General features: G+C 47.3%; 1 protein-coding gene across 1 annotated transcript in view; it reads right to left on the reverse strand.

The window, feature by feature from the left end:
• Nucleotides 1–2,523: 2,523 nt before the first annotated feature.
• The window catches only part of si:ch211-159i8.4 (matrix-remodeling-associated protein 5), a 34,606-nt gene continuing 24,194 nt past the window's right edge, over nucleotides 2,524–12,935 (reverse strand). The window contains exons 11-16 of the mRNA XM_055159572.1: nucleotides 7,627–7,795; nucleotides 6,893–7,165; nucleotides 6,675–6,801; nucleotides 6,427–6,507; nucleotides 4,418–5,567; nucleotides 2,524–3,077 (exon numbers count right to left, since the gene is read on the reverse strand). Coding sequence (XP_055015547.1) covers nucleotides 2,524–3,077; nucleotides 4,418–5,567; nucleotides 6,427–6,507; nucleotides 6,675–6,801; nucleotides 6,893–7,165; nucleotides 7,627–7,795 — 2,354 coding nt within the window. The remainder of the gene's footprint in view (nucleotides 3,078–4,417; nucleotides 5,568–6,426; nucleotides 6,508–6,674; nucleotides 6,802–6,892; nucleotides 7,166–7,626; nucleotides 7,796–12,935) is intronic.

Here is a 12,935-nt window from a genome sequence, read left to right on the forward strand (position 1 = left end):
GTTTGTTTTTCCTGTGCTCGTCTCCATGGAGATGTACAGTAATCGCTTTAGTCCTGGAATGTTCCACAGTGTTTAACTAAGATCACAAGACACTGTCCAGATCTGTGGAGAGGCGAGCCCACTCTCAGTCAGAAAACATGAGCTGAAAAGAAGAAAAAGAGTTTAAAAAAATATTATCGGTAAAATAAAATACTCTGAGAAAAAAAAAGTGTGGATAAAATTATTATTAGTATTTTATTTTATTATTAGTATTTTTTTTTTTTTGCGTAATTATGATTTTCACTGGGTCACCTTAAGGAAATAAAAATAAAAATTACAAATAAAATAAAATAAAATAAAATGCACGTGCTTTAAGTCTACAAAAATACGTAATTAACTGATTAAATGCAACAAGTACAAGTGTAATGCCGTGTTGCGGAACATTCCAGGCAAAGTGAAACATCTCCACGGAGACAAGCAGGCGGCAGATCCTCCAGAAAACCAGAAAAGTTACATAGTGCATCTTTAAGTCGCAAAACAAGAGTCGTGGAGAAGAATAAACTCCTCACAGCATTTAGAAAACAACTATTTATCTTGATTTTATTTTATTTTTTTAATGTTTATTCTGAATGCCCTTTTCTTCAACAGTCGCCACGTTTACATGATGTTTTTTTAATTCCGAATTAATAGTTCTGAATTAATACAGGGCTCCCAAGGTCATGGAAATCCTGGAAAAGTCATGGAATTTTTGTATCTCTTTCGCGCAGCTCCAGCGTTCTGTGAAGTTCTCATTAAAACTATTCTGATTATTTGTGAACGTCTGGGCCTTTTGTTTAAAAGAGACGACGATAAACGCACTGACAGGATTTAGAATGTTAAAAAACGATAATCCCAAACCATAAAGTGAGTGGAAAGAGTTAATGTTTCATGTTTAACACTAAAACTATGATCCATTCTGCACATGTAGGTCACGGAAAATTCACTTTAGGGTCGTGAAAAAGTTTCGTTTCTGTAAAATGTAAACAAATGTGCGCGAAGCTGTGTGGAGAGGGAAGGGTTTTGGACACGGAAACGACGCGTTGTTTCCGATACGCTGATTCATTTCTGTGTGAACGTAACCTAACGTGTCGGGGAAGGTTCTGATTGGACACAGACGCCAACGGATTTACGTCTTTGGGAAGAAAAACACACACTTGAGCTGCTCCCGGCTTTTCTGTCGTCTCGGTTTGTCGTTGCTCCACGGACACAAACACCATCCAAACTTTTCCCGCAGTGATTCCGATGATAATTGTGAAGCAGCGGCTGGAGAATTGTCTCGTCAGGCTTTACGTCCGTCGGCCGAGGAGCAGAAGGGAGGAGTGTCGGAGAAGGAGGAAGAAGACAAAGTGAGTGTGAGGCTGTTCTACCTCAGCCCACTCCCGCATCCCTCTCACAAATCCAAAGAGACGTGGAGGAAAGTCCCAAGACACGACTGGTGGAGAATCCTGTGTCGTTCGTTCATTCGTTTTTCAATACAAAACCAAAAAGAAGAAAACAAAAAAACAACAGTTTTCTTCATTTTTTGTCTCCAAAACCAAAATGAAAAAACAGATAATGATTTGATTTTTCAGTTTTCGATTTTGTGTTTAAATGAAGAATGGAAAAAACGGATAACGGTCGTTTACGTGACTTCCGTGACTGCGATGCTGGATTTTTGCGCTGCATACGGACTGAACCAGGACTGATCCAGGTCCGGGACCAGACCGAGACTGAGGCCGAGACCAGACCGGGACCAGACCGAGACTGAGGCCGAGACCAGACCGGGACCAGACCGAGACTGAGGCCGAGACCAGACCGGAGGCTCAGAGCCCACGGCAGGAGCTCGAAGCTGAGGCTCGAACCCTGCAGAGGCTCGGAGTCAAAGTTCGGTCCCGCTCTGGTCCCGGACCTGGATCAGTCCCGGTTCAGTCCGTATGCAGCGCAAAAGTCCAGCATCGCAGTCACGCGGAAGTCACGTAAACGGCCGTTATCCATTTTTTCCATTCTTCATTTAAACAAAAAATCGAAAACTGAAAAAACGAATCATTATACATTTTTTCATTTTGGTTTTGGAGACAAATAAAGAAGGAAACTGTTGTTTTTTTTCAATTTCTTATTTTTGGTTTTACGAGCACGCGCCAAAGCACCCACATTATTTTGAACAAGAATAAACGAGAAACATGATCCAAGAGTAAATTCATTCAGCTTTAAAATCGGAATAAAACACACTTTTTAATTCCGGATAATCGTTTTCATTAAGAATTAAGAATCAAGTGTTTATATGGACTTTTTAAAGCAGAATTCGGAATTAAATCTCTCATGTGAACGTGGCAAATCAGACCATAAACAATGCCGCTTCAGCCACAGCATCGAAGTGTCTTGCCCAGAGACACAATCTCAGTATGTTTTATCAGCAAGGTTCAACCAGCAACCCTCTGCCGGCCAAACATTTCCTGTATTTCCTGTGCCGCTGTTCCATCGTATTTTAGTGGTTTTTTCGGCGCGTAAAGTCAAAAATCACGGTCTTTAAACCACCTGCAGATACGTGGACCTGAAGTCCGTCCCGAGCGCGTTCTTGGCGTTGCATTTGTAGATCCCGGAGTTCGTGAGGACTGGGTTTTGAATGACCAGACTGCCCTCGTCCGTCATGTGCACGCCGCCCTGCACCGTGTACCGGTTGTGCGGGAAAATGGTGGTTCTGCCCGGCAACGTCCAGGAAATCTCCGGTGTGGGGATGCCGGAGGCGACGCAGCTCAGGCTCACCGGGGTCCCCCTGGCGACGCGCGTGATGGCGTTCAGGGCGCTGGCGATCCGGGGCGGGTGCACGGTCACGGTGACGGGGAAGGAGACGGTGGCGGTGCCGTACGGGTTCGACGCCCGGCACGTGTAGGTCCCTTTGTCGAACGTGGCCACGTGTCGGACCAGGAGCGTCCCGTTGGTGAAGATGGTCACTCGGCTGATGGTCTGGGGCGTGTCCAGGATCACGCCGTTGGGTAAAGTCCAGGACACGGAGGGGAGGGGCCAGCCGTCGGAGGAGCACGGCAGGAACAGGGACTGGCCGTACGTGATCTTCAACCCGCCTGAAGAACAGAGAGAGATCAGTATACAAAAAGAAAAAAAAGATTCCGTGTAGGCGAGTTTCATTGTTGACAAAAGCGCGCGTTGCATGCTGGGAATTATTTTGGTCGGCGGCAAGAAACACTAATTCAACATGACGGACTGTAACAAACAGGCTGGTTTGTTACCCCAGAACCACACTTAGCACCTTCACCCTTCACTTTAAAACACTGCACTTTCCTTGCACACAGCACTTTTAACATATTTGCACATCACAAAATAAATTGCACACAATTGGTTTTAAAAAATATTTATTGTCTTTCCTTTAACCATTTTTTATTCCTGAGGCACAGCGCTTTAATTGGAAGTTGCTTGTCCCTGGAGGAAAAGGGAGACAATAACAAATTACATTTTAAATTGACTTTGTGCAATAAATATGGTGCAATATCTGTTTTAGAATGTTTTAAGTGTTGATGTGTTTAGTGTATTTTATTGTGTTTTAATGAACGGTGGATCTGCTTTTACTTACCTCCCCTTTTTATCTTCTGTCCAGGTGGGAAAAGAGTCCCCCGGAAACGAGCTCCCTCTTTTATGGTTCCGGGCTGGACCACGTGTAACATTTTGTACAGGGGTTTTAGGTTTGGTGTTTTATTGGTTTATGGGTTTTAACATTTAATTGGTGTAATGGTTTTAGGGTTTTATGTATATAGTTGGTGGTTTTAATAGTTATCTGGGTTTTGGGTTGTTTTATGGAGGTTTAGGTTTTAGTTTTACGCTAATGATAATTTTAACCATCCCTGTTTTAGCATAGTGGTTTTATCCAATCAGTAGGACCGGCATAAAAGGCGCCTTCAAAGATCAGTCTGTGTTCTGCTGCTGGAGAGGAAACTGCTGCCTGCCTCCGTTTTGCACCCTGCACTTTTTGCACTTGCACTTTTGTAATCATTGAAAAAACAAAAGTAAACTGTGGACCACAAGTACCGGTCTGTGTCTGGATTTGTTTTTTACCTTGCTCACTGAACCCCAAGCCGCTCACGGTCAACCGACGTTACACGGACGGAGTGAGAAAGCACGTAAAGGGTATTGATCCCGGTTATTTCTCCACTCTAACGGCAGAGGACCCAAGACCATTTGACCAGAAGTGCCATTTCATTGGTACTTCTGTGTTACCAAACAAAGATGGAGTGTCTAATTATATTTTTTATTTGTCCTGTAGTTTTCACGGCGTTTTTTAAGGCTAATAATTGCGCCAGTACTGAAGAACCGTGTGCAGTGTTGCCATGGAGGAGCGACACTAACCAAACTACAAAATGACAACATCGTAAACATGTCAAATCTCCTTTAAACCTGGTTAAACTCTCACCTGCTGCTCCTCTGATGAGCGGTTTGCGTCCGGCCTCCAGAGCGTACCGTTTCTCCGCTTGCCCCGCCACGTTTTTGGCCAAACACCGGTACACTCCTTTGTCGCTCTGCGCCGGCTGCGAGATCCTCAGACTCCCGTCACTCGAGTGATGGTGGAACCTCTGCAGCCGGACACCAGGGGGCAGCGCCGTCCCGTTCGGAAGCAGCCACACGAACTCCGGGCTGGGCTTCCCTCGGGCCGGACACTCCAGCACCGCCTCCCCGCCGCCGTCCTGCTTGATCGGGATGATCTCGATGTTCGGGAACGCGAAGCTCGGTTTCTCGGCGATCGACGCGACCTCCACTTCCACCGTCAGCGTCGATTCCCCGAGCAGATTTTTGGCGAAACACGAATAGCGTCCTTCGTCGTTTTTCCGTACCCCGCGCAATTCCAAACTTCCATTTCTGTGAACTTGAAAACGCCCTCCCAGGTACCCAACCGCGAACGACTGCGCGTAAGGAGTCACCCACCAAACCCTCGGCTCGGGTTTCGCTTCAACTTTACAGTCTAGAAGCGCCGTTTGGTAATTCACGGCCATGACTTTACCGTAACTTTTCCCCTTTTGACCGTTTATGCTCGGTTCCTGCTGCTCGATTTCGACTTTCACATTTTTCACGTCATCCCCGGCGGAATTCCTGGCCACGCAGACGTATTTCCCTTCGTCGGAAACCCCAACCTTCTTGATCACCAGCGTCCCGTCGCCCAGAACCTCGTATTTGTCGGATGAAGCTGGAATCGCGGAGCTCCTCGGCGAAATCCACGTGATCCTCGGCGCGGGTTCTCCCACGGCGTCGCAGCCCAGTTTCGCCGAGTCTCCCAGTCGGACCGTGACGAACGACCGCGACTTGGACTTGATTTGCGGCGCGTTGGGTCCGACCTTGACGCTGACTTTCCTCTCGTCCGTCCCGAGTTTGTTTTTGGCGGTGCAGGTGTAGTCGCCCTCGTCCTTCTTGTCGATGTGGTGGAGGAGCAGCGTCCCGTTGGTGAAGATGACGTAGCGGCGCTGCCTGGTGCCGCTGTCGTCCGACTGGAGGGCGTTGTTGATCAGAGTTCCGTCGGGGAGGCTCCAGGAAACCTCGGGGTCGGGCAGGCCGGAGGCGACGCAGTCCACCTGCAGGGGGCGCAACACAGAGGTTCTGGTGAGATTTGAACCGAGAGGAGGTTTTTCCGATGTGTAATGTCTAAACCAGGACTGAACCAGGACTGAACCAGGACTGAGTCTTGGGACGGGCCCGGAGGTGTGGACACCCTGCTCCACGGGTTTGGGGTTCTCCTTCTCCCTCTCTTTCTCTCAAGTCCAAGATTAGTCCTGGTTCAGTCCTGGTTTAGACCTGGTTTAGTCCTGATTCAGTCGTGGTTCAGTCTTGGTTCAGTCCTGGTTCAGTCCCGGTTTAGATCTGGTTTAGTCCTGGTTTAGTCCTGGTTTAGACCTGCTTCAGTCCTGGTTTAGTCCTGGTTTAGTCCTGCTTCAGTCCTGGTTTAGTCCTGGTTTAGTCCTGGTTCAGTCCTGGTTTAGACCTGGTTTAGTCCTGATTCAGTCCTGGTTTAGTTCTAGTGTAGTCCTGGTTTAGTCCTGGTTTAATCCCGGTTTAGATCTGGTTCAGTCCTGGTTTAAACCTGGTTCAGTCCTGGTTTAGTCCTGGTTCAGTCCGTTATCTGTTTTTTCCATTTTTCATTTAAACACAAAATTGAAAACTGAAAAAACTGAATCATTATCTGTTTTTTGTTTTGTTTTTTTTTATTATTATTTTGGTTTTGGAGACAAATAATGAAGAAAATCGTTGTTTTTTTGTTTTTTTTTATTTTTGGTTTTATTTTGAAAAACTTAATAATCCGAATCTGGACGAGAACGAGGCAGGTCCTGAGTTTTATTACAAACAAACACGAGCAAAGAAACAAAACAAAAAAAATAAAAATAAAAAATACAGCTCAGACGGTGTAAAAATATTTCCTGCTGTTTATTTTTGTACCTGGAAGTTCTCTCCGTACGGGACTCGGGTCTGTGCCGTCCTCACGTGCTCGATCCTCGGAGGAGTCATCAGGACCTCCACCTGAAAAGAAATAAAATAAAAAAAAACACTTTAGATTGTGAAGTTTGAACCAAACCTGAAACATCTCCACCTCTTCTCCGTTTGGTCTTTTACCTGAAACATCTCCACCTCTTCTCCTTTTTTCTTTACCTGAAACATCTCCACCTCTTCTCCGTTTGTTCTTTTACCTGAAACATCTCCACCTCTTCTCCGTTGGGCCGGTTGAACAGGCAGGTGTAGCTCCCGGCGTCGGTCTCCGTGAGCTGCAGGATCCTCAGGGTCCCGTTCCTGAACACTCGGATCGGACGCTCGGGGCTGAGGAGAGGAGAAGAAACGTCAGTCGAACGTCAGACGGATCTGGATTTTCCGTTTGGACTCCACGTTCTTCCGCCTGAAACGTCCTGACCTGAGTCTGTAGTCCAGCAGGGTCTTGGAGGGCAGCTGCCACACGGTTCCCCTCTTGGACCCGGTGGACTCGGGGCAGTGCAGGTAAACCGCCGAGCCGTACATCGCCCTGACCGAGTGCAGCCGGGACGAGGGGGCGGGGCCGGGACGAGGGGGCGGGGCCGGGACGGGGAGGGCGGGGGGCGGAGCCGGGAACGACGGGAAATCTGGAGCGACGTCGAGCCGGACGATCCGTTTGGCGAAACCGACCGGATTAGAGGCCAAACACTCGTACCTGAAAAAATGAAATGACTCAAAACCAGGACTAAACCAGGACTAAACCAGACTAAACCAGGACTAAACCAGGACTAAACCAGGACTAAAACCAGGTTTAAACCAGGACTAAATCCAGGTCTAAAACCAGGATGAAAACCAGGACTAAACCAGGACGAAAACCAGGTTTAAACCAGGACTAAACCAGAACTAAACCAGGTCTAAACCAGGACCAAAACAAGGTCTAAACCAGGACTAAACCAGGACTAAACTAGGACTAAACCAGGTCTAAACCAGGACTAAACCAGGATTAAAACAAGGTCTAAACCAGGACTAAACAAGGACTAAATCGGGACTAAACCAGAACTTAACCAGGACTAAACCAGAACTTAACCACAACTAAACCAGGACTAAACCAGAACTAAACCAGGTCTAAACCAGTCAAATCGTTTTAAAGTGGTCTTGATAAAGGTGCAGTCCCACCTTCCTCCATCAGAGGGCGTCACGTTGTTGATGTACAGCGTCCCGTTGGGGAAGACGAGTCTCCGCCCCACGATCTGAGTGGGTTTGATTGACAGGCCGCCCGGGGGGGTCCACTTCAGCGAGGGGGGGGGCTCTCCTCTCACCGAGCAGTGCACGAACACACTACGACCTGAGGGACGAGAAACACGACCTGAGGCACACGCTACGACCTGAGGGACGAGAAACACGACCTGAGGCACACGCTACGACCTGAGGGACGAGAAACACGACCTGAGGCACACGCTACGACCTGAGGGACGAGAGACACGACCTGAGGCACACGCTACGACCTGAGGGACGAGAAACACGACCTGACGGACACGCTACGACCTGAGGGACACGCTACGACCTGAGGGACAAGAAACACACGACCTGAGGCACACGCAACGACCTGAGGGACAAGAAACACGACCTGAGGGACGAGAAACACGACCTGAGGGACGAGAAACACGACCTGAGGGACAAGAAACACGACCTGAGGGACACAAAGATATGACCTGAGGGACGAGAGACACGAACTGAGGGACACGCTACGACCTGAGGGATGAGAAACGCGACCTGAGGCACACGCTACGACCTGAGGGACGAGAACACGACTGACACACGCTACGACCTGAGGGACACAAACACACGACCTGAGGCACACACTACGACCTGAGGGACGAGAAACACGACCTGAGGCACACGCTACAACCTGAGGGACAAGAAACACGACCTGAGGCACACGCTATGACCTGAGGGATGAGAAACACGACCTGAAGCACACGCTACGACCTGAGGGACACAAACACACGACCTGAGGCACACGCTACGACCCGAGGGACGAGAAACACGACCTGAGGCACACGCTACGACCTGAGGGATGAGAAACACGACCTGAGAGACACGCTACGACCTGAGGGACGAGAGACACGACCTGAGGCACACGCTACGACCTGAGGGACACAAACACACGACCTGAGGCACACACTACGACCTGAGGGACGAGAAACACGACCTGAGGCACACGCTACAACCTGAGGGACGAGAAACACGACCTGAGGCACACGCTACGACCTGAGGGACGAGAAACACGACCTGAGGCACACGCTACGACCTGAGGGACACAAACACACGACCTGAGGCACACGCTACGACCCGAGGGACGAGAAACACGACCTGAGGCACACGCTACGACCTGAGGGATGAGAAACACGACCTGAGAGACACGCTACGACCTGAGGGACAGAGACACGACCTGAGGCACACGCTACGACCTGAGGGACGAGAAACACGACCTGACGGACATGCTACGACCTGAGGGACACGCTACGACCTGAGGGATGAGAAACACGTCCTGAGGCACACGCTACGACCTGAGGGACAAGAAACACGACCTGAGGCACACGCTACGACCTGAGGGACAAGAAACACGACCTGAGGGACGAGAAACACGACCTGAGGGACAAGAAACACGACCTGAGGGACACAAACATATGACCTGAGGGACGAGAGACACGACCTGAGGGACACGCTACGACCTGAGGGACACAAACACACGACCTGAGGGATGAGAAACAAAACCTGAGGGACGAGAAACATGACCTGAGGGATGAGAGATACGGCCTGAGGGACACAAACACATGACCTGAGGGACACGCTACGACCTGAGGGACACAACACACGACCTGAGGTACACAACACACGACCTGAGAACATGCTACGACCTGAGGGACGAGAGACACGACCTGAGGGACATGCTATGACCTGAGGGACACAACACACGACCTGAGAGAAACAAGGGACGACCTGAGGGACAAGAGAGATGACCTGAGGACACACGCTATGACCTGAGGGACAAGAGAGATGACCTGAGGGACACGCTATGACCTCAAAGACACGCTACGACCTGAGGGACAAGAGAGACGACCTGAGAACAACCTCCTCACCAGACAGGAGGGAAGGCACCAGCTGTCAATCAAACCTGTTGTGGGAGGGACCTTGAGGAATGAAGGCGTCTGATTGGTCCGTTATTTAAGTTCAGATCTTGATTTAGGAACAAAATAGAAAAATGAAACAATCCAGATTCTGTGTCGCGGGTTCAGAAAAACATTTAAGACCAAAACGACGAGGCCACAGCAGCAGAAAGAGCCAGAAGGAGCCAGAAGAGCCACCTGGAGCACTTCCTGTTCATATAAACAGTCTCTGGGAATAACTCTGGACCACCGCAAACTGTTTAAAATGAACTAGTTCTGTTTTTCGCGCTTTAAAAATGGTAAAACTCAGGTCCGGAGACTTGAGCTGCGCGCTGACAGCCTCGGGTCGTTCAGAGGGAGCCGTTCGTCCGGACACTGCTTTTGAAATCAGGTCGAGGTCGTGGCTGATTTGAGCTCAGGAGAGTTTAAACCGTAGCTGCTCGGAACATTGAAGAGCACGTCTGGATGCGAGTCCAAACATCTGCGTTTCCTCATCACTCTCCAAGTCTCCGAAGACCCGAGTGCCGTCTGCTCAGAGGAACTTCAGGTCCCCGGTGGCGTCGGACTCGTGGTTATTCTGGGTCTCTGTTTATTTCTGTAAAAGTGTGTGCGGAGGGTGATTCTGCGGGTTTACGTTGCGATGTCTTTTCGCCGTGTTAAACCGTTTTTCTGCGAACCGTAAAGAGGGTTTGGATAGGGCCCTGGAGAGATCACTAAATTACTCAAACACGCACGGACGACTCGCAAACGTCTTCGGGCAGGTTTCTGATGAGAGAACAACCGGTCTGAACAAACATCGACACGTTCACCCGCCGCCCGAGTGTTTTAGAATCGATTTGACGATTTTACTAATGGGTCAGTCTGTATGAAATCAGCCGCCCTCCCCTTTGAGCCGTCTCAGATTTGGCTGAAAATTTTTCTATAAATTTCTAAAATTAACAAATGAAAGAATCTCAAATCGTAGCTCAGTCCCTTGAGTCGTTCCTGAGTTATGTCCCGTTGAAATTTTGGGACCATGTTCACTTTTTCTGAAGCCTTAACATGTTTGAGAGACCAGAACTTCATCAAAAATAGAGATAGGAAGCTGAAAATTTGTATTAATGTAGATTTTTGGTCATAGATTCTGAATTTGTTGTCAGATATTGTGTATTTTTATTAAGGGGGGGCGCTGTGGGACCCCAAAATCTCACATTTGGGCCCCCAAAATCTCACGTTTGGTTGCCGCTCAATTTTTTTTTTCAGTTTTTGAGGGCCAAGATCTATTTACTCCAAGCAGATATTTACAAACTCACTGTTGAACCTGAATATTTGAGAGAATTAACATTTCTGACAACAATCTCACACTTTTCTGAGCTTTCATGTGGACGGTGTAGAGTCCCAAATATGGTCACAGAACAAATGTGGTCTTTTTGGCCCTTTCTTTGGAGCCTCGGTTGTGGGCAGAGTTAGATGTTGATCAGATTTTTACCAGAGAAAGTTTGGCATATTTTGATTAGTTTAAAGTAATAAAAACATCTCAGCTTCCTCGCTCTGTTTTTGATGAAGTTCTGGTCTCTCAAACATGTTTATAAATGACGGTTTCAGAAAAAATGAACATGGCCCCAAAATTTCAACGGGTCATAACTCAGGAACGACTCAAGGGACTGAGCTAAAATTTTTGATTCTTTCATTTGGTAATTTTAGAAATTTTTTAAAAATTTTTCCAGGCAAATCTGAGATGACTCAAAGGGGAGGGCGGCTGATTTCATACGGACTGACCCTGATCACTTTTAAAGCTCGTTTCGGTCTCGCGCCGAGTCACATTTCGGAACTTTTAACCCCGTATGAGTCTCAGATCCTCAGGTCCCTGTGGCTGTTCCAAAGTCCAGGCTCCGGACGAAGCTGATGGAGCCTTTTCAGTTCGGGCGCCTCGTCTTTGGAACGACCTCGCACCAACAGGATCATCTTTTAAATCCCTTCTTAAGAGTAATTTTTATCGATATTTACCTTCCTTTAACTGGTTTAGCTTGATTTTATTCTTATTTCTTTTTATTTATTGAATTGTTTGAGTCATTGATTTGTAGGCGTCTTTTTTTTTTTGTTGGTTGAAGATTTGGTGATGGGGCAGATTTATGAAGCTGCTGGAGAATACGACACACATTTACACACACATTTACACACACATTTTGACACAGAAAAACATTAACCGGACGTCCTGCAAACCTAAAGCGGGAGACTTCTGGTCGTTATGAAAAAGGTCGATTGTAGACAGGACACTTTTTTGCTTTTAAAAATACCTTGACAAGATTTTGGTGTGAATTATTTCCGTCGTAATCCCAAGAATTCAAGTAAAAAAACATATTTCTTCACGTTGTTTGCGGTGAAATGAATCATGGGAGATGTAGTTCCCGATGTTTTTAGCTGTCGCTTCTATAAAACAAAGCATTTAAGCAAAGGAACTTGTGATTCGATATATTGTGACAGTCCTCGATATTATTCTGAGACTTTTGACGATATTTTGGTTAATGCTACTTCTCTACTATCGATACTTGTTAAAGGTTGTATGGAGGATTTTTTTTTTGTTTCAAATTGTTAGTGAAAGTTTAAAATACCGTTACAGAGACGCAGCAGCCTTGTGATTATGATGACAAAAAAAAAAGAATGAAAATCGATCAACTGTGGACGTAGTGAGGCCAGATAAACATCAGCCAATAGAAAACAAGGCTTCCTCATTTTCTATTGGCCGTTAGGTTGTCAATCAAACTTCTTACGTTTCTAGTGTAACTGACTGATGGGATTATGTGGTTCATGCGGCGGTTCTTAGCGGGTTTTTTAAACTGTCGGTTCTTCGCAGTTCGCACAAAGTTTGTCGCGATGGCGGACGAGAATCCACGACCAGTTCGCCGCGAAAGAAAGTCAGTTTTTGAGGTCGCTGAAAGAAGAAGAAGAGAAGGAGAAAAGGAGCGAAGACAAACCGAGGTGATTCTTGGAGATCTCGTCCAGCGATTACGCGAACGAAGCAAACGAACGGTCTAAAAACTGAAGACACGTCGGTCGTTAAATTATTTCTAGACAGGTCACTTCAACAGTTATTCTGAAGCGCACCGGCTGTAAACAAGCGTGATTTCTAGAGTAAAGAGGCGGGAGGAGATGTTTCTACTGAGGCTGTGAAGGAGGAAGGTGGTGTCACACATGCACAACATTTGAAAAAAGGACTGTCGCTGTATTTCTCTTCCCTTAAAAAATCCTCTATACAACCTTCAAATTAAGCATCTATTTTTGATTCTGGTTTTAGAATCGATTAGTATCTGATTCTGTAACACTTTATAATAACTA

Source organism: Boleophthalmus pectinirostris, unplaced genomic scaffold, assembly GCF_026225935.1.
Source record: "Boleophthalmus pectinirostris isolate CB_2022bp ecotype Guang Dong unplaced genomic scaffold, ASM2622593v1 HiC_scaffold_23, whole genome shotgun sequence".
Lineage (NCBI taxonomy): Eukaryota > Metazoa > Chordata > Actinopteri > Gobiiformes > Gobiidae > Boleophthalmus > Boleophthalmus pectinirostris.